Source organism: Mobula hypostoma, chromosome 15 (assembly GCF_963921235.1).
Source record: "Mobula hypostoma chromosome 15, sMobHyp1.1, whole genome shotgun sequence".
NCBI classification, from domain to species: domain Eukaryota; kingdom Metazoa; phylum Chordata; class Chondrichthyes; order Myliobatiformes; family Myliobatidae; genus Mobula; species Mobula hypostoma.
The window spans coordinates 2433610-2459535 of record NC_086111.1 but is presented as its reverse complement, the minus strand read 5'-3'; the positions used below and the strand labels follow the sequence as shown (position 1 = coordinate 2459535).

General features: G+C 38.8%; 1 protein-coding gene across 3 annotated transcripts in view; it reads left to right on the top strand.

The window, feature by feature from the left end:
* glt8d1 (glycosyltransferase 8 domain containing 1) overlaps window positions 1–25926 on the top strand; it is a 43917-nt gene that overhangs the window by 1182 nt on the left and 16809 nt on the right. The window contains exons 2-8 of one of the 3 annotated variants that reach the window (XM_063067610.1): window positions 10967–11029; window positions 17838–17890; window positions 18948–19046; window positions 19931–20132; window positions 21012–21126; window positions 22988–23072; window positions 23530–23642. In XM_063067610.1, the coding sequence (XP_062923680.1) occupies window positions 17875–17890; window positions 18948–19046; window positions 19931–20132; window positions 21012–21126; window positions 22988–23072; window positions 23530–23642 (630 nt within the window). In that variant the 5' untranslated portion in view covers window positions 10967–11029; window positions 17838–17874. Of the gene's footprint in view, window positions 1–10966; window positions 11070–17837; window positions 17891–18947; window positions 19047–19930; window positions 20133–21011; window positions 21127–22987; window positions 23073–23529; window positions 23643–25926 lie in introns of those variants that run through there. The other 2 variants (XM_063067611.1, XM_063067609.1) reach the window with 2 other exon arrangements.

The window sequence follows — 25926 nt, the reverse complement described above, 5'->3', positions numbered from 1 at the left end:
AAGGGAAATGTCCGGATAGTGGAGAGCACCCCTGTGGCTGTCCCCCTCAGCAACAAATATCTTGTTCTGGATGCTGTTGAGGGGGATGACCTGACAGGGGACGTCCACGGTGACCGGTCTCTGGCACTGAGCCTGGCACTGTTGTGCAGGAGAGAAGGAGGGAGAAGAGGAGTGCGGTAGTCATAGGGGATTCCATAGTCAGGGGAACGGACAGGAGATTCTGTGAGCCTGATAGAGATACCCACATGGTGTGTTGCCTCCCAGGTGCCAGGGTACGGGAATGTCTCGAATCGAGTCCAGAATATTCTGAAGGGGGAGGGTGAGCAACCAGTTGTCTTGGTACATGTTGGTACCAATGACGTAGATAGGACAAAGGAGGAGGTCCTGAAGAGAGATTTCCAGGAGTTAGGAAGGAAGCTGAGAAGCAGGACCTCCAGGGTAGTAATCTCGAGATTGCTACCTGTGCCACGTGCTAGCGAGGGCAAGAATAGTAGGATCAGGCGGATGAATGCGTGGCTGAGAAACTGGTTCAGGGGGCAGGGCTTCAGATTCTTGGATAATTGGGATCTCTTCTGGGGGACATAGAACATAAAATAGTACAGCACAGTACAGGCCCTTCGGCCCACAATGTTGTCCGGACAGGAAGTATGACCTGTTCAAAATGGACATGGTACACCTGAACCTGAAGGGGACCAATATCCTGGCGGGAAAGTTTAATAGAGCTGTTAGGGAGAGTTTAAACTAATTTGGCAGGGGGATGGGAACCAGAATGATAGAGCGGGGGAAGGGGAAAACAGAAATAAATCTAAAATAGAGAGCAGTAAAGATGTCAGGAAAGACAGGCAGGTGATGGGCAAATTTGTAACCATTGGGATGAGTTGCAGTGCAATAAAGTTACAGTGAAATCAAAGCGAAAAGTACCAAATACTGGTCTTAAGGTGTTATACTTAAATGCACGCAGCATAAGAAATAAGGTGGATGATCTTGTTGTACAGCTACAGATTGGCAGGTATGATATTGTGGCCATCACTGAGACGTGGCTAAAGGATGCATGTCTCTGGGAGCTGAACGTCCAAGGATACATGGTGTATTGGAAGGATAGGAAGGTAGGCAGAGGGGGAGGCGTGGCTTTATTGGTAAGAAATGATATTAAATCATTAAAAAGAGGTGATATAGGATCGGAAGGTGAAGAATCTTTATAGGTTGAGCTAAGAAATCGCAGGGGTAAAAGGACCCTGATGGCAGTTATTTATAGGCCTCCAAACCTCTGCAGTGATGTGGACTACAAATTACAACAGGAAATAGAAAAGGCTTGTCAGAAGGGCAGTGTTATGATAATTGTGGGGGATTTTAACATGCGAGTGGATTGGGAAAATGAGGTCGGCACTGGATCTCGAGAGAGAATTTGTAGAATGTCTGCGAGATGGCTTTTTAGAACAGCTTGTTGTTGAGCCCACTAGGGGATTGGCTGTACTGGATTGGGTATTGTGTAATGAACCGGAGGTGATTAGAGAGATTGAGGTGAAGGAACCCTTAGGAGACAGTGATCATAACATGATCGAGTTCACTGTGAAATTTGAAAAAGAGAAGCCGAAATCTGATGTGTCGGTATTTCAGTGGAGTAAAGGAAATTACAGTGGCATGAGAGAGGAACTGACCAAAGTTGACTGGAAAGGGATACTGGTGGGAAAGACGGCAGAGCAGCAGTGGCTGGAGTTTATGCAAGAAGTGAGGAAGGTGCAAGACAGGTATATTCCAAAAAAGAAGAAATTTTCGAATGGAAAAGGGATGCAACCGTGGTTGACAAGAGAAGTCAAAGCCAAAGTTAAAGCAAAGGAGAGGGCATACAAGGAAGCAAAAAGTAGTGGGAAGACAGAGGATTGGGAAGTTTTTAAAACCTTACAAAAGGAAACTAAGAAGGTCATTAAGAGGGAAAAGATTAACTATGAAAGGAAGCTAGCAAATAATATCAAAGAGGATACTAAAAGCTTTTTCAAGTATATAAAGAGTAAAAGACAGGTGAGAGTAGATATAGGACCGATAGAAAATGATGCTGGAGAAATTGTAATGGGAGATAAGGAGATGGCGGAGGAACTGAGTGAGTATTTTGCATCAGTCTTCACTGAGGAAGACATCAGCAGTATACTGGACACTCAAGGGTGGCAGGGAAGAGAAGTGTGCGCAGTCACAATTACGACACAGAAAGTACTCAGGAAGCTTAATAGTCTAAAGGTCGATAAATCTCCTGGACCAGATGGAATGCACCCTCGTGTTCTGAAGGAAGTAGCTGTGGAGATTGCGGAGGCATTAGCGATGATCTTTCAAAAGTCGATAGATTCTGGCATGGTTCCGGAGGACTGGAAGATTGCAAATGTCACTCCGCTATTTAAGAAGGGGGCAAGGAAGCAAAAAGGAAATTATAGACCTGTTAGCTTGACATCAGTGGTTGGGAAGTTGTTGGAGTCGATTGTCAAGAATGAGGTTACAGAGTACCTGGAGGCATGTGACAAGATAGGCAGAACTCAGCATGGGTTCCTTCAAGGAAAATCCTGCCTGACAAACCTATTACAATTTTTTGAGGAAATTACAAGTAGGCTAGACAAGGGAGATGCAGTGGATGTTGTATATTTGGATTTTCAGAAGGCCTTTGACAAGGTGCCACACATGAGGCTACTTAACAAGATAAGAGCCCGTAGAATTACGGGAAAGTTAGATACGTGGATAGAGCATTGGCTGATTGGCAGGAAACAGAGAGTGGGAATAAAGGGATCCTATTCTGGTTGGCTGCCGGTTACCAGTGGTGTTCCACAGGGATCAGTGTTGGGGCCGCTTCTTTTTACATTGTACATCAACGATTTGGATTATGGAATAGATGGCTTTGTGGCTAAGTTTGCTGACGATATGAAGATAGATGGAGGGGCCGGTAGTACTGAGGAAACGGAGAGTCTGCAGAGAGACTTGGATAGATTGGAAGAATGGGCAAAGAAGTGGCAAATGAAATACAATGTTGGAAAGTGTATGGTTATGCACTTTGGCAGAAGAAATAAACGGGCAGACTATTATTTAAATGGGGAAAGAATTCAAAGTTCTGAGATGCAACGGGACTTGGGAGTCCTCGTACAGGATACCTTTAAGGTTAACCTCTGGGTTGAGTTGGTGGTGAAGAAGGCAAATGCAATGTTGGCATTCATTTCTAGAGGAATAGAATATAAGAGCAGGGATGTGATGTTGAGGCTTTGTAAGGCGCTGGTGAGACCTCACTTGGAGTACTGTGGGCAGTTTCAGTCTCCTTATTTAAGAAAGGATGTGCTGACGTTGGAGAGGGTACAGAGAAGATTCACTAGAATGATTCCGGGAATGAGGGGGTTAACATATGAGGAACATTTGTCTGCTCTTGGACTGTATTCCTTGGAGTTTAGAAGAATGAGGGGAGACCTCATAGAAACATTTCGAATGTTGAAAGGCATGGACAAACTGGATGTGACAAAGTTGTTTCCCATGATGGGGGAGTCTAGTATGAGAGGGCATGACTTAAGGATTGAAGGGCGCCCATTCAGAACAGAAATGCAAAGAAATTTTTTTAGTCAGAGGGTGGTGAATCTATGGAATTTGTTGCCACAGGCAGCAGTGGAGGCCAAGTCATTGGGTGTATTTAAGGCAGAGATTGATAGGTATCTGAGTATCCAGGGCATCAAAGGTTATGGTGAGAGGGTGGGGGAGTGGGACTAAGTGGGAGAATGGATCAGCTCATGATATGGCTGAATGGCCGACTTCTGCTCCTTTGTCTTATGGTCTAAATGAAGACATTTCAAACCTGCCTTTAAAGCTTCTTGTGCGACTCCTTGTCAATTGCCCGTTTTGGAATTCTAGGTACACCACATCAACAGATACCCCTCTTTCAACTGTCCTTGTCCTCAAAGATTCCTACATACCTATCGGACATGATTTACCTTTCAGAATTGAGTTCAATTCATAAAAGAGTGAAGTGCTGCGTTTTGGAAGGTCAAACTTGATGGCCGAGTACAAAGTTAATGGCAGGATTTTAATCAATGTGGAGGTACAGAGGGGTCTTGGGGTCCAAGTCCATGGCTCCCTAAAAGCTGCTGTGCAAACAGATGGTGTGTTGGCCTATGTGGTTATGTGGAACAGTCTGTGTTCCAAACCTATGCTGGTACTGCTCCCCAACTTTTCCTTCGGTACATTGACGACTACATTGGTGCTGCTTCCTGCAAATTGGTATGAACATAGAATTCTGCAACTTCCTGTAATTCCCTCCTCCTACCTTCCTCTATCCCTATTTCACTCTGCACCCTGCCCCAGCTGCCTATCACCTCCCTCATGGTTCCGCCTCCTTCTACTACCCATTGTATTTTCCCCTATTTCTTCTTCACCTTTGCTGCCTCCCTCCTTCCACCCCTTTATCTTTCCCCTTACTGGTTTTTCACCTGGAACCTTCCAGCCTTCTCCTTCCCACCCTCCTCCGGCCTTCTTTAAAGGGCCTCTGCCCCTTCCCTCTTCAGTCCTGACGAAGGGTTCCGGCCCGAAGCGTTGACTGATTGTTTCCATGGATGCTGCCCGAGCTGCTGAGTTCCTCCAGCGTGTTGTGAGTGTGGCTTTGACCCCAGCATCTGCAGAGTATTTTGTGTTTTGGCCCTTGTTTGTCATGGGACTGAGTTCAAGAGTCACAAGGTTATATTGCAGCTGTAAAAAAAACTCTGGTTGGACCAGACTTTGGAGTATTGTATTCAGTTCTGGTTGCCTCATTATAAGAAGGATGTGGAAGCTTTAAATATACCAGGATCTGTCAGAATTAGATAATATGTCTTATGAGGAAAGATTGAACAAGCAAGGGCTTTTCTCCTTGGAGTGAAGGAGGATCAGAGGAGACTTGTTAGAGGAATATAAGGTGATAAGAGGCACAAGTAGAGTGAGCAGTCAGCGCCTTTTCCCAAGACACAATGGCTAATGCAAAAAGACCTATTTCTAGGGTGATTAGAGGAAGGTAAAGGGTTTATTTTACACAGAGTGGTAAGTGTATAGAAGGCGCTGATGAGGGCAGTAGATACATTAAGAGACTTGATAGACACATGATGAAAGAAAAATAGAGGGCTATGGGAGGAAAGTGTTAAATTGATCTTGGAGTAAGTTAAAGGTTGGCATTACATCAGTGGCTGAAGGGCCTATAGTGTACTGTACTGTTCTATGATTATATTAATTTTTCCTAAATGATTAGCTATTACTTCTTGATTCCTTATTGTAGTGCCAACAATAAATGTTAAGTTATTTGACCTTTAGCTTCCCCACTATCCATCTTGCTCTGTTTTATGAACAAAGCAGTTACATTAGTTGTCTTACAATCTTCTGGTGCTCTTCTGGAACTTGGAGAGTTTTGAAAAGTTTCACTCTCTTTGTAGCCACTTCCTTTAAAACTCTTTTCTTTCTTTATTAATCTTTTTATTGATTTAAAAGGAGCATAAATACAATCAAGAGGAGAATTATCTCAAATATATATATCAATAACAATACAAACCGAGATTAAGGTAGACATTGTCAAAATCATAGATATTGTTAAACTAGTATAAAATATATAATAAAAAATTAAAATAGCAATTCTCCTGTTATCAGTTTATGAAGAGAAAAGAAAAAACATTGAGCTTTGAATGAAGAGGAAAAAAAAACACTGCCCTATATTAAAAAAAACAAAAAAGGGACATTTTGAGGATAAGACCAAAAAAAAAGTCTTTCTGATCAAATCTAAAACTTCGAAAAAAAAAGATTGAAAGAGTAATAAATTGAATTAAATGAAAATATTCGATAAAAGGTCACCAGATTTGCTCAAATTTAAAGGATGTATCAAATGTCAGACTTCATTTTCTCTAAATTTAAACAGGACATAATGGAGGAAAGCCCATAAAAGACTATAGGTGGATTAGAATCCTTCCACTTCAATAAAATGGCGCTCCTAGCCAATAAGGTCGAAAAGGCTATCATATGTTGAGCGGAAACAGGAATATTTCCTGCTTCCGATGGGATAATCCCAAAAATTGCCATAAGCAAATTAGATTGTAGATCCAGATCCAAAACTTTTAATAGCATTTTAGAAACATCTCTCCAAAAGTTAAGCAACATACATCAAAGTTGCTGGTGAACGCAGCAGGCCAAGCAGCATCTATAGGAAGAGGCGCAGTCGACGTTTCAGGCCGAGACCCTTCGTCAGGACTAACTGAAGGAAGAGTGAGTAAGGGATTTGAAAGCTGGAGGGGGAGGGGGAGATCCAAAATGATAGGAGAAGACAGGAGGGGGAGGGATAGAGCCGAGAGCTGGACAGGTGATAGGCAAAAGGGGATACGAGAGGATCATGGGACAGGAGGTCCGGGAAGAAAGACGGGGGGGGGTTGACCCAGAGGATGGGCAAGAGGTATATTCAGAGGGACAGAGGGAGAAAAAGGAGAGTGAGAGAAAGAATGTGTGCATAAAAATAAGTAACAGATGGGGTACGAGGGTGAGGTGGGGCCTTAGCGGAAGTTAGAGAAGTCAATGTTCATGCCATCAGGTTGGAGGCTACCCAGACGGAATATAAGGTGTTGTTCCTCCAACCTGAGTGTGGCTTCATCTTTACAGTAGAGGAGGCCGTGGATAGACATGTCAGAATGGGAATGGGATGTGGAATTAAAATGTGTGGCCACTGGGAGATCCTGCTTTCTCTGGCGGACAGAGCGTAGATGTTCAGCAAAGCGGTCTCCCAGTCTGCGTCGGGTCTCACCCAGTGGCCACACATTTTAATTCCACATCCCATTCCCATTCTGACATGTCTATCCACGGCCTCCTCTACTGTAAAGATGAAGCCACACTCAGGTTGGAGGAACAACACCTTATATTCCGTCTGGGTAGCCTCCAACCTGATGGCATGAACATTGACTTCTCTAACTTCCGCTAGGCCCCACCTCCCCCTCGTACCCCAGCTGTTACTCATTTTTATGCACACATTCTTTCTCTCACTCTCCTTTTTCTCCCTCTGTCCCTCTGAATATACCTCTTGCCCATCCTCTGGGTCACCCCCCCCCCCGTCTTTCTCCCTAGGCCTCCTGTCCCATGATCCTCTCGTATCCCCTTTTGCCTATCACCTGTCCAGCTCTCGGCTCTATCCCTCCCCCTCCTGTCTTCTCCTATCATTTTGCATCTCCCCCTCCCCCTCCAGCTTTCAAATCCCTTACTCACTCTTCCTTCAGTTAGTCCTGACGAAGGGTCTCGGCCTGAAACGTCGACTGCGCCTCTTCCTATAGATGCTGCTTGGCCTGCTGCGTTCACCAGCAACTTTGATGTATGTTGCTTGAATTTCCAGCATCTGCAGAATTCCTGTTGTTTGTCTCCAAAAGTTATCTAGCTTTATACAAGACCAATACATATGAGTTAAAGTGGCCAGCTCAGTATTACATCTGTCACAAATGGGATTGATGTTGGAGAAAATACGTGCTAGTTTATCCTTTGACATATGGGTCCGATGCACTACCTTGAACTGTATCAAGGAATGATGGGCACAAATAGATGAGTTGTTAACCAAATGAAAAATTTTACTCCATTGATTATCTGAAAATGACTTTTGACATGTAGTCCTCTTTTATTGTCATTTAGTAATGCATGCAATAATGTATCATTTCTTAATGCATGCATTACTAAATGACAATAAAAGAGGACGTGTCTTCATAATCCTATCCTAAATTCCAATTCCCAAGTGTGTTTAATTTTATCATTAGATTTCATTCGTGAGTTCAATAACTGTTTATAGATTATAGCTATCAACCCTTTTTGAAATGGAGTAAACTGAAAGAGAGCATCTGTCATCTTCGGTGGATAAGCAGAAGGGTAATTTGGCAACAAACCACATAAAAAATTCCTAATTTGTAAATATCTAAAAAAGTGTACATTAGATAAATCATATTTATCCACTAACTGAGTAAAAGACATTAAACAGTCCCCTAAAAACAAATCTGAAAAAGTTATTATTCCCTTGGTTTTCCAAATTAAAAAGACTTTATCCAAAATTGATGGTTTAAAAAAATAATTGAGATGGATTTTACTAGAAAGAATAAAATTACTTAACTCAAAAATCTACGAAACTGAAATCAAATTCTTAATGAATGTTTAATAATGGGATTAAAATCTTGTCTACTAATCTTAGAAAACAAAAAGGGAAGAGGAGCTCCCAGTAATGAGGCCAAAAGAGAACCCCTTCATCGAGTTTACCTCCAAATCCAACCATGAAGGACATTCATGTATATCTGAATAGTGAATCCAAAAAGCAATATATCGAATATTAATTGCCCAATAGTACATTCTAAAGTTAGGCAAAGCCATACCACCATCCTTTTTTAATTTCTGCAATAAGGGTTTACTCAATCTAGGATTTTTATTGTTCTAAATATAAGATAAGATTATAGAATCTATTCTGTCAAAGAACTTTTTAGGAGCAAAGGAAGGAACTGCCTGAAATATATATAAAAATTTCGGTAAAACTATCATTTTAATAGCATTAATTTGACCTAATAATGATAATGTCATAGGCGACCATTTAGAAAGCATTTGTTTGGTGTAACCAATTAATGGAAAAAAATTATATGTATAAGGATCCTTAAAATTTTTAGTAATTTTAATACCAGGATAGGTAAAGTAATTTTTAGCAATACTAAAAGGTACTTGATTTGGATCCAAGTAATTATTAATAGGAAATAACTCACTTTTATGTAAATTTAATTTATACCCAGAAAAACTACTGAATTCAGAAAATATAGATAACTTAGAAGGAATAGATGTACTAGGATCTGAAATATAAACAGGTTATCTGCATATAACAAAACCTTGTGTACTTTGTCCCCTCTCTTAATACCCTGAACAGTCTCAGAATCTCTAAGAGCAATAGCAAGGTGTTCTAAAGCCAAGTTAAATAATAAAGGACTAAGAGGACATCCCTGCCGAGTACCCCTATGTAATCTAAAATAGGGAGATTTTTGATCATTAGTTATAACAGCAGCTATAGGAGCACGATAGATCAATCTAATCCAGGAAATAAATCCCGGGCCAAGATTAAATCTTTCCAAACCCTCAAATAAGTAAGACCACTCCACCCTATCAAAGACTTTCTCTGCATCAAGAGAAACAACACATTCAGATTCTTCAGATGGAGAAGAGTGAATAATATTTAATCATCTTCGAATGTTAAAATGTGAATATCTATTTTTAATAAATCCAGTTTGGTCATTGGAAATAACCTTAGGTAAAATATTCTCAAGTCTATTAGCCAAAATCTTAGAGAGAATTTTAAAATCCACATTCAATAGAGAAATTGGTCTATAAGAGATGCATTCAGATAAATCTTTATCTTTTTTTAGGAATTAAAGAGATTGAAGCTTCATAGAAAGTTTTTGGGAGAGTCTTAGAGGATATAGGATCAGTGAAAACTTGACATAAATGAGGTATAAGTATATCAGTAGAAGTCTTATAAAATTCCACTGTATATCCATCTGGTCCTGGAGCCTTAGCTGATTGGAGAGAGGATATAGCCCTTGCTATTTCCTCTTGTTTAATAGGTGCATCTAATGTATTCATATTTTGAATAGAGATTTTAGGTATATTCAGTTTTTGCAAAAAACTATTCATAAAGGTAATATCTGAAAATTCAGACTCATAAAGATTAGAGTAGCAATCCATAAATATCTTATTAATTTCATAAGGATCTACCATTGCAGTTCTATCAGGTCTTCGTATTTTCAGGATCTGTCTTCTAGCCATATTTGCTTTTAACTAACCAGCTAATAATTTGCCTGACGTCACCATGTATATAAAATTGGCATTTGGATTTAAGAAGTTGCTGTTCAATGGGAAAAGACAAAAGCAAATCATGCTGTGTTTGGAGTTCCACCCTTTCCTTAAAGAAATCTTCACTAGGCATTACTGAATAAACTTTATCTATTTCTTTAATCCTATTAGTAATCAGTAAAAGTTCCGCCTTAGTTTTCCTTCTTGAACCTACCGAATATGAAATTATCTGTCCTCTTAAAAAGATTTCATCGCATCCCAAATAACCAAATTTGACATTCCCTCAGTTGTATTTAATTCAAAAAATAGGGAAATTTGCTCTTTAATAAAATTTACACAAGTTGAATCTTGTAACAATTGTGACGAGAATACACATAAATTAAGATGTTTGCTGGCCTGGGCTTGCACCAGTGGCATCAGCAGTTGGTCTGCCACCTGTCCTCAGGGGAGGGAGAGATAAGGAACACAATGAAGCGCATTTGGAGATGTTAATGAAGGAGCCATCAGTCTGGGTATTGTCAAGATCGGCTCCCCCTTTGAACCCTGAACTGTTTGAAGTGATGGACAGGCGATACCCCAGCAGGGGAATAAAAAGGGACAGGTTCGCTAAGGCAGCACACACACGACGCCCTGAGGTAACGAGACCCTGGAAGCGGTGCGCCTCTCATGAGTCGGTGGAAAGTACCGGGCCATAAACGCACAGGGTGGAAAGGTACGATCAGCGGGAACCCGGTGTGTGTCCACCCTCGCTTGGGTGCCGGGTTCATTGCAGAGGATTGACCGCATCTGGAGGAGGGGTCACAGTCGGTGACCCCAGGTGACATCACAAAGGACTCGCTCGAAAGCTGCTTGTGAGCAATATCGCCGGTCTGTGAGTGGAAGCCGTTCTGAATGATCAGTCGTTCCCGTTCTCTCTCTCTCTCCCTCACCCCACGTTGTCCATTCGCCATGGCAACGATTACTGCGAACTGAACTAAATTGGACTGAACTTTGTGTCACTTTGAAATTGGTCATTTACCCCTAGACAACGATAGAGCTTGGTTGATCCTGTTATCTTAATTCTGTGCACATGTGTGTTTATCATTGCTGAACTGTTGCATTTATTATCCTTTCGATTACTGTGTTGCTTGTTTCTTTAATAAAACTTTCTTAGTTCTAGTAATCCAGACTCCAACTGAGTGATCCATTTCTGCTGGTTTGACAACCCAGTTACGGGGTACGTAACACAATGAAATATTAAATCTCCACTGACGTATGTGAGTATTATCAGACAGCTTCAAAGTTAGTTTCATAGGTGCATGATCTGACAACGCAATCACATCATCTGCACACTCAACAACAGAGGGCACCAATCGCGTATCCAACAAAAAATAATCAATTCTTGAATATTTATGGTATACATGTGAAAAAAAAGAAAAATCTTTTCTTTAGGATATTTAAGTCTCCAAATGTTGACCAGACCATAGTCTAATAAAGAAGAATTAATACAAGTTGCAGCTTTATTAGGAAGCAACGGATTGGTGGACGATCTGTCAATCGATGGATTGAGAGAGCAGTTAAAGTCACCGCCCATGATCAAGTTATATTCATTTCAATTCGGCAGTACAGAAAATAGCTTCTTAAAAAATTCAGGGCCATCTATATTAGGAGCATATACACCCACCAAAGCCACCTTTTGACCACATAACAGACCAGTGACAGTTAAATATCTTCCAATTAAATCAGTAACAGTATTAAAATGAACAAAGGGGATTTTAGAATTAATAAAAATAGATACCCCTCTTATTTTATTTACTGATAAAGAATGAAATAAGTGTCCCTTCCAAAATTTAAAAAAGCGATATTCATCCTGCCTGCAGACACGAGTCTCCTGCGCAAAAATAATATCTGCATGAAGTGTTTTTAATTTCTTAAAAATCTTTCTGCGTTTAATAGGTTGGTTCATACCGTTTAAATTCCAAGATATTATATTAATTTTATTAAGATCCATATTTAAAGTTTAATTTAAAAATTTTATAAAGTAATCTAATGCGCAGGTGCAGCCTAAATCGGAAGAAAGGGCGAAACATGACTCGATCAGAAAGAAAAGCAAAATGATTGACAAAGAAAAACTCCTCAGTACTGCCCAGTCGAAAAAAAACTGACCTAATAGACCCACCCACCTCCCCCAAAAACCCAGAAACCATCCGATAGGCGAACAGCATGCTAATCTAATAACCTTTAACCCCTTTCTCCAGCTGGCAGATCCATTTTTCAAAGTAAAAGGTTACCGCCACTAAAAAGACCTAACAAAGAATACATAAAGAAGTAAACAGATCCCAAATATTTTCACATTATGTCTAACAGTAGTTAAGACCGAATTAACGACAGCCAACGAAATCCATTTGTTATATTCGCAGCCAAGTATTCAAAAACAAAGGATAAATCCAATCAACTAATATACTACAACTAATATTAAAGACTTATAATTTTATACCAATTTATATCAATCAGAATTTCCTGATGGTCCTACCATAATGCATGAATTTTTAAGGAAACTAAACATTCCGAAATTACCAGCTGATGAACGTTTAGCATTAGACGCACTCATTACTGAAGAGGAAATAAGGAAAGCAATATTTTCGACGAATTCTGTTAAAGCACCTGGCCCAGATGGGTATACAGTTGAATTTTATAAATCTTTTTCAAATGTACTTTCTCCCTGGTTATGTAGAATTTTTAAAGATGCCTTATTTGTAGGTAAATTACCACAATCCTTTTATGAAGCATCTATCTCATTAATTCCTAAAAAAGATGAAATGTGGATTAAACAAGCATCACTCCCCACTAACATCTTAACTACATTCTACAGGGACGTGGTTGAGAGTGTGCTGACCTTTTGCATCACAACCTAGTACTCCAGCTGTAGTGCTGTCGACAAAAAAGCCTTGCAGAGGGTGGTTAGGGGAGCAGAGAAGGTTATTGGGGTCTCCCTACCTTCTGTCCAAGACCTCTTTCAGAGTCGATGCCTCCAGAAGACATGGTACATCATTAAAGACCCCTCACACCCTCTCCATGAACTGTTTGTTCTTCTGCCATCAGGCAAATGTTACAGGAGCATCAAAACTAAAACCACAAGGCTACTAAACAGCTTCCTCCCACAGGCAGTCAGACTGCTAAATAGCTGCTCCACCTGACTCTGCTTCGGACACTTTTAACTTGCACTGGACACTTATAACTGATTTTAACTGACATGTGGCTGTTGTGTTTTACTATTTATTGTTATGTTTATTATTTAGTGTTGCGTCTGTATGTTATAATTGCACTGCCCCTGAGAAACGCTGTCTCATTCTGCCCTGCAGAGCTGATGTATGGTTAGAATGACAACAAAGTTTTTTGAATATTGAATCTTGAAAATCTTTTCCAAAATATTAGCAATTAGAATAGAGAAGGTACTACCACACATTGTCTCTGAAGGTCAGACTGGATTTATTAAAAATTGTTACTCACATCTTAATGTTAGGAGGCTAATGAACATTGTATACACTATTTCAGTTAAAACTCCAGAGTGTGTTATTTCGCTTGATGCCGAGAAGGCATTTGACAGATTTGAGTGGGAATATTTATTTGATATAGTTGAGAAGTTTAATTTCAGCTTAAAATTTATATCCTGGATTCAGTTGATATATCATACACCGCTGGCTGCTGCATTTACCAATAATCAGAGATCCCTGTTTTTTAGGCTTTTTCAAGGTACTAGACAGGGCTGTCCTTTAAGCCCTTTACTATTTGATACTGCCCTGGAGCCCTTGGCAATTGCTATTCGTGATTCACCTAATATATTTGGCATTACTCGTGGGAATGGGACACATAAAGTATCACTATATGCAGATGACCTGTTACTATATATCTCTAACCCCGAGAAATCCATCCCTGCAGTAATAACACTATTTGCTCAGTTTAGTAGTTTTTCTGGTTATAAATTGAATGAGCTTTTTCCATTAAATATGCAAATTCCAATTTACGGACAAGCACCATTTAGATTAGTTACTTATTATTTTACTTTTTGGGTGTCAAAGTTATTAAGAAGCACAAGGATCTATTTAAAGTTAATTTTTTTATCCTTAATTGATCATGTTAAACAACTGTTTACTAAATGGTTCCCATTGTCCTTATTTTTGATTGGTCAAATTAATACAATTAAGATGATTATTTTACCTAAATTTTTGTATTTATTTCAGGCGGTATCAATTTTTATCCCTAAATCTTTTTTTGGTATTATTGAGTCTAAATTTCTTCATATATATGGTAGAATAGAAATCCCAGGTTAAGTAAGAAATATTTACAGAAATCAAAAAAAGAAGGCGAGTTGGCTTTGCCGAATCTTAGATTTTACCACTGGGCAATTAACATTCGATATTTAATGTTTTGGACACAAGAAATGAATGAAACTCAATGTCCACGATGGATGAACTTCGAGCGGGAGTCTGTACAGGGGTTTTCATTGGCTTCTATTCTAGGAGCTGTGCTTCCCTTTGCACTTACTAAATTAAATAAACAAATGATAAATCCAATAATTAAACATACAATACGAATATGGTTTTGATTTCATAAATTCTTTGGATTGAACAAATTTATTCTCTCAAGTTCTGTTATATCTAATTTTATCTTTCAATCATCTAGAATTGATCAAGCTTTTCTTCTATGGAAAACAAAGGGAATAAAATGTTTTCGTGATTTATTCATGGATGAATATGTGTTATATCCTTTGAACAGTTGTCTGATAAATTGCCTAGATCATATTTTTTCAGATATTTACAGATTAGAAACTTTTTGAACACTATCTACCTTTCCGATATCGCATCAGATAGAAGTTACAGAAAAAATTTTAGGTTTAAACCCTTATCGGAAGAGTTTAATAGCAATTATTTATTATCGGATTACGAAAGTACGTCTAGGTACACCTGATAAAATTAAGTATAAGTGGGAAAGAGAACCTCAAGTATCTTTATCTACAGAGAAATGGGAAAAAATTCTTCAATGAGTCAATACTTCCTCAGTGTGTGCCAGACACGCTCTGATACAATTTAAGGTGGTTGATAGGGCTCATATGTCCAAGGATAAGTTAGCTCGCTTTTACTGCCATATAAATCTTGTTTGTAATAGATGTAATTCTAAGGTAGCTTCCTTGACACATATGTTCTGGTCTTGTCCTCTTCTAGAAAAATGCTGGAAAGAGATTTTTGATATTGTTTCAGTAGTTTTGCATATTGATTTACAGCCTTATCCTATTACTGCAATTTTTGGACTACCAGTGATGGACTCTAGTCGTTTATCCTCGTCAGCTGGTCGTCTAATTGCATTTGTTACATTAATAGCCAGAAGATCCATTTTATTTAAATGGAAAGATTCTAATCCCCCCACTACATTTCAATGGCTTTCCCAAATGATAGCATGTTTAAACTTGGAGAAAATTAGGAGTGGTACCATGGATCCTTTGGTTAAATTTGAAGAAATTTGGAGTCCATTTATTCAACATTTTCATATGATGTAAGTTGACCCTTTCTAAATCCTTTGTAGTAATTTTTTTGTTCATGTATAGAGGAGCGGAGTTAACGACAAATAATAATTTTAGCCGATGTAATATGACAGCCCAAGCTTTGTTTGTTTGTTTTTTTTTCAGTTTTTTTTTAGCTTAGGGAGTTTTCTTTTTCTCTCTTTAAAAAACACCTTTGTCACGGTCAGTTACTGTGAGATTAGGAGGCTAAACTATATTTGTTACTTGGAATCTGTGCTTGTACATGTTAACTGTTATTATTGTAATCCCCATCTCTTTGTATCTCTATTATCGTTATGTTTAATTTTGAAACTTAATAAAAAGATTGAAAAAGAAAGAAAGACTTACAAATCAAAGAAAAAATAAGATAATAATAAATGTGTTAAATTCAAAGCTACATTAACTGTTAAAGCAAACAACAACAGATCTAATTGAGTTAGCCAAGTCTGTGTTTGGGCATTGATAAAACGAAGAGCAGACTTTCATCAACAGCGTTACAAACCACTCCCAGCTAAGGATCAACTTTTCAAATTGCTTACAAAGTGGACTTAAACTCTTTTATAAATTTCCAACCATCTTCTGGAGAGTCAATCCATTTTAGACGAGCATTGGGTGGAGTAATCATCAGACGAGCCGGCTAACGCAGCGACGGGTGACAGTTAATTTTTTTAAATTCTGCCATCACCTCCTGATATTTAATTCTTCCAGCATAAATCTCTGGGATAAAATCTTCAACTATATGAATCTTAACCTTGTTATAAATTAGCTTATCCCTTTTCCTTGCATTCCAAAGAATAGCTTCTTTGGTTGTAAAATAATGCAAACAGAGAATTACAGGACGTGGTTTAGTTTTGGCTGATGGTTTAGGACGCCGAATTTGGTGGGCTCTGTCCAATATCGGACAGACTTCGAGAATGTCACTAAAAAGTGAATATAACATGTTCGAAAAAACTGTAATGGCTCACCGGTTTCTGTATTTTCAGGCAAACCCAGTATACGTAGATTCATCCTGCGAATTCTGCTTTCCAAATCAATCATTTTCTTTTTAATTCGTGATAATTCCGAAGTAGTCTCATTAATTTTCTTTTCCATAAAAGACATCTTCAAATCCTTTTCTTTAATAGTTTGATTCATTAATTCAAATTCCCTTTCAATTCTATGAGTGTTCTGCTTAAGCGTCTGATATCAATCTTCCAAATTCTTCAAAGATTCCTGCACAGCGATGATGGTTTTTTCAAGCAATTCATTAGCTTTCGTCAGTTTATCCATTTTGGTATCCACCGTACCAATCTTCACATTAATAGCTTCTATTAAAGAGAGCATTCTTTCTGAAGTAGAAACTTCCTCTGGTTTCTCTGTTTGTTGAGGTTCAGGAAGAGTTTTGCCACTCCTTATTTAGGGTCCAGCCATCGTAATTAAATCGTAAATCCTTCAGAAAATATAATGAATCTTCAAGCTTTAAACGGATCTAGCAGTGGAAAGTAAGTTGTGAAAGACGGGGCTGTGACAGAAAACGTCTTACTCCATACCCTGCCAGATGGAGACCTCCTTTAAAACTCATGGGTGCAGGCCATGCAATTGCCCCGATTGGTCTGCCTTTGAACTGCTGTGTTTTTTTAATACTTTATCCCTGTGATTGGGTTTTTCCACAAATTCCTTTCCATTATTTGAAATTAGAACGTGTTATCTTGGGAATATTTGCAGTATCCTCCACAGTGAAGACTAATGTGAGAAATTGACTCGACATATCTGCCTGTTATTAATTCACCAGCCTTATTCTCTAGAGGTCATACACCTGCCATAGCCACCTACTTCTGACATAAGTAGCCATTTAAACTGCTACTGTTTCTGATAGTCTATAATTAGTGGGGCTATGATGAACGTTGATCAGGTTTTTCCTGTGAGAAATTAAGCAGAATGGGTCTATATGTTTGTTGAGTTTTGGAAACTGAAAGTTGGTGTCATTCATTCAAAGTTCTTAAAAGTCTTGATGATGAGGTACAGTTTTGATTTTTTTCTTTCTGGTTTATTTAGAACTTGGTGCGCAGTCTCAAAATAAGGGACTTGAGAAGAGGTTTCTTATTGTATTTGAGTCTTTGTAATTCTCTACTGAAAAGGGCAATAGAAGCTAAGACACTGAGTTTATTCAACATAAAAATCAATAGAGTTATGGATATTAGGACAATAGAGAGATATGGTGTGATTCAGTCAGAGGATCTGAATAATTGAATTCTGTTTTTGTTTCTTACTATCTTACATGATGTATCCTCACACATTTGGAGTACATTAAAAAGACTGCACCATCAGAAATTACTAAGAATCTCACATCACTTCAGAACAGTAGCATCTCTGTTTTTGCAAAAGGCTTATCAAGATGTTTTTCGAATGAAAAAGTGATGTGGTCAGTAGCTGTGTTGTTTTCAAATGAAAGTGTGGACTAGGTGCTCATACTTGCTGAATAATAAGAATTTGTTTGGTCCTTCTCTAGATGTGAAGCCATGGGACTGTAATCATAAAGTATTAAAATGTCGTTCAGAAAAGGTATGCAAGAGTTGATACCATAAATATCTAAATCTATGAATTAACTTTTTCCTTATGCCTACTGAATGCTGTATTATAAGTAAGTATGTAGAGAAGTGTACGTATGGTGTATTTGTACCAGAACACTCAGCTCCGGGTAGTGCTGAACTTGGCTCTGCTGGTTCTGCCTATCTGCACTTGCCTGAGCTTGGTGTGGATGCTTGCCCCTCTACATCCACAGTAGGATGTCAGGCAGCAAGCCTGCGGGGGCTTGTGCTCCTGTCAGAGGCTGGGGCTCTTCTATATTATAATATCTAACAGAACCAAAAGAGACTATCACAAGAAGCACAACTAAAAAGATTTTTAAAAATTTTAAAGAGCAGCTTTATACCCATAAAATATTAGGGGTACCATTAAAATAGGAGTAATTAAAACCAAACACCTGACTTCCAGGTTGTTTAGACCAAGAATCTCCATAGAAATGAAGAGGATATCCAATCCCATGCCTGTCTGACCATAGTAGGTGTAAGGAAGCAGGTTCGCCAATGTACTGCTAAAATATCCCAGCAAAACTGGGTTCTATCAGTGGATTCCACATGGCACCCATGAAAATAAGCTCTAGATTGGCTGCATGAATCTCGCTAGCATTATTCATCCCATAGAAAATTTTGAAATCTATGGAGAGAGGATCAGAATTAATGCTTCAAGTCAATTACTTTTCATCAGAAACACGTAAAAAGAAAGTTTAGTGCTCTTATGTTTACTACCTGGTAAAAACATTGGTCATTAATTTGGTTCATTGTGACCTGGCGTTGGCGGAATATAATTTGATAAATTCGCTAGTGTTATTCATTTACCTGTCAATCATGCTGGCATGTTCACATATAAAAATGCCTGAGAGATTCTAATCAAGTTTGACTATGGTTTAAAAGCTTGGTAGTATTTAATGTATTGCGTCAGCCAGAGGAAAAGACCTTGGTGCCTACTGAACCCTACCTCTGCACAAGCATCAGAGGACATTGGTGTGAGGAGAAAAATGAACTGAGTGAAATTGATACATATTTTTGTTCTTTTACAGTTCATATCTTGATGATCCTACTTGTTGCAGTAGTGTTTTTGATAGTTGTACGCCATAATCTAATTAATGTGCATGATCTATTGAGCAAGGGAAAATCAGGTAAGTAATAACATTTACTGATGCTCTACATTAAAGCACAGCATGGCATGTTGTATGTGTCAGCATTAATCAAACACTAATGGATTATTGGAGTTCTACGTTTGTAGCTTTTAGAGGTTGTATTTGTTGTTTTGAAATATATCCCCCAGTAGATGTGCCATTTATGAATAATAAATATGCTGCTTAAGTGCAACATTAAAATGAGATTTTTATTTTTCTTGAAACAATATTTGCACTAATTACACGCCATAGCAAAGAGGAAATATATTTGCATTTATTTAATTATTATAGGAATATTAGTTATTAATGGTTGAACATTTGAATGACCAAATTTAAAATTCATAAATCAGAAATCAGCATCAGGTTTATTATCACCAGCATGTGACGTGAAATTAGTTAACTTAGCAGCAGCAGTTCAATGCAATACATCATTTAGAAGAGAGAAAAATAATAATAATAATAAATAAGTAAATGAATTAAAATATATGTATATTGAATAGATTTTTAAAACGTGCAAAAAACAGAAATACTGTATATTTTAAAAAGTGAGGTAGTGTCCAAGGATTCAACGTCCATTTAGGAATCGGATGGAAGAGGGGAAGAAGCTGTTCCTGAGTTAATGAGTGTGTGCCTTCAGGCTTCTGTATCTCCTACCTGATGGTAACAGTGAGAAAAGGGCATGCCCTGGGTGCTGGAGGGGTCCTTAATAATGGAAGCTGCCTTTCTGAGACACCGCTCCTTGAAGATGTCCTGGGTACTTTGTAGGCTAGTACCCAAGATGGATCCATTTTTTACTCTGTATGAACTAATATTAAAAACTTTTGAAGCATAACCTTTGCATACAGTGAATGACTTGCTGTTATTTTTCACGTTTATCACTGTAGAACTGAAGTATGGTGGACTGAAGCCTGATGACATTCTCAGAGTTACAGAAGAGCGGACTGGTGAAGAGATTCCAATTCTCATCCCTGCTGTAGAAGAGCGACTTGGCGGAGTAATAGCAGCTATCAACAGTATATATAGTAACACCAGATCTAATGTGGTCTTTTATATAGTTACTACAAATGATACGATCATTCACTTAAGGTAAACATGAGGAAATCTGTAGATGCTGGAAATTCAAGCAACACACACAAAATGCTGGTGAACGCAGCAGCCCAGGCAGCATCCGTAGGAAGAAGCACAGTCGACGTTTCGGGCCGAGACCCTTCATCAAGACTAACTGAAAGAAGAGATAGTAAGAGATTTGAAAGTGGGAAGGGGGAGATCTGAAATGATAGGAGAAGACAGGAGGGGGAGGGATGGAGCCAAGAGCTGGAAAGTTGATTGGCAAAAGGGATACAAGGCTGGAGAAGGGAGAGGATCATGGGACGGGAGGCCTCGGGAGAAAGAATGGGGGAGGGGAGCACCAGAGGAAGATGGAGAACAGGCAAGGAGTTATTGTGAGAGGGACAAAGAGAGAAAAAAAGGAGAAAATAATAAATAAGTAAATAAGGGATGGGGTAAGAAGGGGAGGAGGGGCATTAACAGAAGTTAGAGAAGTCAATGTTCATGCCATCAGGTTGGAGGCTACCCAGACAGAATATAAGGTGTTGTTTCTCCAGCTTTGTACATGATCCTCTCCCTTCTCCAGCCTTGTATCCTTTTTGCCAATCACCTGTCCAGCTCTTGGCTCCATCCCTCCCCCTCCTGTCTTCTCCTATCATTTTGGATCTCCCCCTCCCCCTCCCACTTTCAAATCTCTTACTCACTCTTCCTTCAGTTAGTCATGACGAAGGGTCTCAGCCCGAAACATCGACTGTACCTCTTCCTATGGATGCTGTCTGGCTTGCTGCATTCACCAGCATTTTGTGTGTATTCACTTAAGGTAAATGTGTTTAATAAGTAACTATAAATAGAAGTCAGTTTTCTTTAATATGAGTCCAGAATTGAACAGTTGTAATTATTCTTTACACTTTCTTCAAGATCTTGGCTTCAGAAACGGGAACTGACGAGCATCAAATGTCAAATTCTGGAATTTAATCATCGTATTTTGAAAGGCAAGGTCCAAGGAGATATTGATTCAGCTGAAGTAAAGCCCGTGAGTAGTGCTTTATGTGTGTTAAAATGTAGCATAAAAGGCCATTTGTCCTATACAACCATTGTTGGTAGAATCTCAGGTGGTGACGAGAGGGCGTACAGGAGTGAGATATGCCAACTAGTGGAATGGTGCCACAGCAACAACCTGGCACTCAACGTCAGTAAGACGAAAGAGCTGATTGTGGATTTCAGGAAGGGTAAGATGAAGGAACACATACCAATCCTCATAGAGGGATCAGAAGTGGAGAGAGTGAGCAACTTCAAGCTCCTGGGCGTCAAGATCTCTGAGGATCTAACTTGGTCCCAACATATTGATGTAGTCATAAAGAAGGCAAGACAGTGGCTATACTTTATTAGGAGTTTGAAGAGATTTGGCATGTCAACAAATACACTCAAAAACTTCTATAGTTGTACTGTGAAGAGCATTCTGACAGACTGCATCACTGTATGGTATGGAGGGGCTACTGCACAGGACCGAAAGAAGCTACAGAGGGTTGTAAATCTAGTCAGTTCCATCTTGGGCACTAGCCAACAAAGTACCCAGGACATCTTTAGGGAGCGGTGTCTCAGAAATGCGGCACCAATTATTAAAGACCTCCAGCATTCAGGACGTGCCCTTTTCTCACTGTTACCATCAGGTAGGAGATACAGAAGCCTGAAGACACACACTCAGTGAGTCAGGAACAGCTCCTTCCCGTCTGCCATCCAATTCCTAAATGGACTTGAAGCTTTGGACACTACCTCACTTTTTTTAATATACAGTATTTCTGTTTTTGCACAGTTTTAACAATCTATTCGATCCTACGTAATTGATTTACTTGTTTATTTACTATTATGTTTTATTTATTATTATTTTTCTCTCTCTGCTAGGTCATGTATTGCATTGAACTGCTGCTGCTAAGTTAACAAATTTCATGTCACATGACAGTGATAATAAACCTGATTCTGATTCTGATTCTGAAAGTTATTGAAAATCCATAGAACACATGCTGGTTCTTGGTACTGATGAATGTTCTTTAACCTGAAACGTTAACTCTGCTTCTCTTCACATAGATGTTGCGTGACTGTAACCAACACCTCATTCTTTATTTAACTGACATCATTTCAATTACCTTGCTCAACACTTCATAAGATTTTACTTTTCAAGTCTAACACATATATATCCAGTTACTGATGTTCTTGTCACCCGGCAGTAGTCTAAATCATAAGAGTGTGCTATATTTTAACAAACCTTTCTTTTAACCTTGATTCTTATGTCAAGAACTTTAAATTTGTATTGATTTGCGGTTGAGCCACTTGCATATAATTTTCCTTATTTACTATAGAGTAATTATGGACAATTTGAACATATTATTAAATATTCTAGGCACCATGAATAATTTCAACTTTTCTAGTCCTTCCACAAAACTGAAGTTCATCAGCTCTGCAGCTGCCTTTCTCATAAACCTAGCCTGTACATCTCCCAAGCTCTTTAAATCCTTCCCACATTGTAGCGGCCAAATCCAGAGAAAACTTTCCAGTTTAAATCATTCGTTTATAATAGTTTATCATATCTGTCTAGCATTTATAAACAATACTTTTATCCTAGAATTTATAGATATTCTTTTTCATATTTTTCAGTTGTAGTGTTGCCTTCAAAGATTTTTTCATGTCTTCCACCTCAGTAGTTTGATAAACAAATTAACAAATTACTCATACATTAAATATAAACAGAAAATATAAGAATTATAAGACAAGATTGTGTCCAAAATTTGACAGGATTATGAAAAATATTATGTGTTAAATGACTGCGTTATACTATGTTGTTTTTATTATTATGTTAATATGAATGAAGTTTTGATTGGTAATTTTCATTATTTTAGCTGACTTTTGCAAGGTTTTACCTCCCTATGTTAATTTCTGGCACAGAGAAGGCAATTTACCTGGATGATGATGTGATTGTACAAGGTAATCTTTTTCGTTGCTTTGGTTATAAATACCTAAATATGTACATGCAAAGTATTTCGTAGAGGAAGTGCATTTTTAATAATTTAGTGAACTGGTCAATAATATGTACTTATTTTCTAATTTAGGCTTTTAATTTCCAGCTGTTATATTTAATTATTTACACAGCTAAGGTTATAACAACTATATGAACAGTATTCAACAATATATGCTGTTAATTAGCAGAAGTCCATTCGATGGGCTGAAGAGCCTAATTCTGCTCCTGTCTTGTGGACTTTTATTGAGAATTATTTGCCAGTAATTACCTGTAAATTAAACCGTCTGCATGCTTTTATAAATGACGTGTCTTTCATAATTAACAAAACTTGCCATAATTTATTACATTATGCACTTTGAGACTTTGCAACCTATATAAATTTAAGTTTCACTTACTTTTTTTGTGTTATATTGGTTACACTAGGAGATATCCGTGAACTTTATGACACTGAACTGAAGCCAGGTCATGCTGCTGCATTTTCCGAAGATTGTGATTCAGTATCTTCCAAGGTGCTGGTTAGAGGTGCTGGAAGTCAGGTACTTTTCACCCATTGTAGATTTCACTTTTGGGAGAAACATCAAAAGGATACTTCGATGTACAGAATGAAGTATATTAGAAATTTTGTTTCGCAGTTTAGAATATAACCTCAGGAAAAGAAATGAAGCTAAAGTGAACTGATACAAATAATATCAGTTATCCAGTAAATTAGTTCACTACTACTTTAACAGTTGGTTTTATTTCTAACATATTATACATTTCCTAGTTTCCAGCTATTCATAGAACATATAACATAGAACATCATCATCATTCAGGTGCCTTGCTGTTCGGCGTGGGCGATCATGGCTCTCCATCCATCACGGTCCCTGACCCTCCGAATTGTAGTTGTTGCCTCCTCTGTTTCCAACCAGGATGTTATTCCATCTATCATTTTCTTCTCTGTCTGCCTCTGCTTCTTTTTTCTGCCAGCTTTCCCGTTGGAACTAAATGCTCTGATGTCTCGCTTCGCATGATGTGTCCAAAGAATTTTGATTGCTGTTTTCTGATTTGTGTTTTCGTTCTCTGTAGAACTTCTTTGTTGGTTATCCTGTCCGTATATGATATGCATAGCATTCTTCTGAGGGACCACATCTCTGCTGCATTGATTCTTTTTCCCATTGGATTTGTGATGGTCCATGACTCGCAGCCATACATCAACATAGGAAGAATGTAGCAGCTGAGAGTTCTAAGGCAGATGTCAATTGCTATTTTCTTGTTCGTTAGGATGTTTCTCATTTCTGTAAATGCTGTTCTTGCCATTGCTATTCTTGCTTTTATGTCTGTTTCGCATTTGCCATCAGATGTTAGCCATGATCCAAGGTACTTGAAGTTGTGAACTTGTTTCAGGATTTCATCTCCTAATACGATCCTACAGTTTGGGATATCAGGATTCCTTGATATTACCATTACTTCAGTTTTCTTTTTGTTTACGGTTAGGCCAAATCTTTCGCTCTCTGTGTTGATGGTAGCTATTAGCTTCTGTAAAATTACTTCACTGTTTGCTATCTTCAAAGCGGAGGTTGTTGATATTGTATCCTCCTATACTTATTCCAGAACATAGAACATAGAAAACCTACAGCACAATACAGCCCCTTCAGCCCACAAAGCTGTGCCAAACATGTCCTTACCTTAGAACTACCTAGGGTTACCCATAGCCCTCTGTTTTTCTAAGCTCCATGTACCCATCCAGGAGTTTTTAAAAGATCCTTTCGTTTCCGTCTCCACCACCGCCGCCGGCAGCCCATTCCACACACTCACCACTCCCTCTGCTTACCCCTGACATCTCCTCTGTACCTACTTCCAAGCACCTTAAAACTATGCCCTCTCGTGCTAGCCATTTCAGCTCTAGGAAAAAGCCTCTGACAATCGACATGATCAATGCCTCTCATTATCTTATACACCTCTGTCAGGTCACCTCTCATCCTCTGTCGCTGCAAGGAAAAAAGGCTGAGTTCACTCAACCTATTCTCATAAGGCATACTCCCCAATCCAGGCAACATCCTTGTAAATCTCCTCTGCACCCTTACTATGGTTTCCACGTTCTTCCTGTAGTGAAGCGATCAGAATTGAGCACAGTATTCCAAGTGGGGTCCTATATAAGTATTCTCATAATTTGCATATTAGAGTAGGTTCACAACAAGCATAAAAATGAGGTTGCTTGAATAGTTTGCCTGCTTATGTTATTAAGTGGTGAACCCACTTAAACCAAGAATATCCTAGGTATAGTCTTTAGTCTGTTAGTTTCACTGTTTTCCGGGAATATTCCAAAGTAAGCGTTGGGCACGGACTGGAAGGGCCGAGATGGCCTGTTTCTGTGCTGTAATTGTTTTATGGTTATTGTGGGTTACATACTGATTTCGCCTCTAAAAAGGGGAAAATCATACTGCCAGCTCCTGAGTAAAATCAGGAATTCTAGGTGAAGAAAGGAAAGTGGAAAATGCTGGAAATGTAGCAGGTAAGGCAGTGTCAATGGAGAGAAACAAAGCCAACATTTCAAGTCAATAACTTTTCATCAGAATACTAAGCCTGAAAGTTATTGACCTGAAATGTCAGCAACACACATCAAGGTTGCTGGTGAACGCAGCAGGCCAGGCAGCATCTCTAGGAAGAGGTACAGCCGACGTTTCAGGCCGGGACCCTTCGTCAGGACTAACTGAAGGAAGAGCTAGTAAGAGATTTGAAAGTGGGAGGGGGAGGTCCAAAATGATAGGAGAAGACAGGAGGGGGAGGGATGGAGCCAAGAGCTGGACAGGTGATTGGCAAAGGGGATATGAGAGGATCATG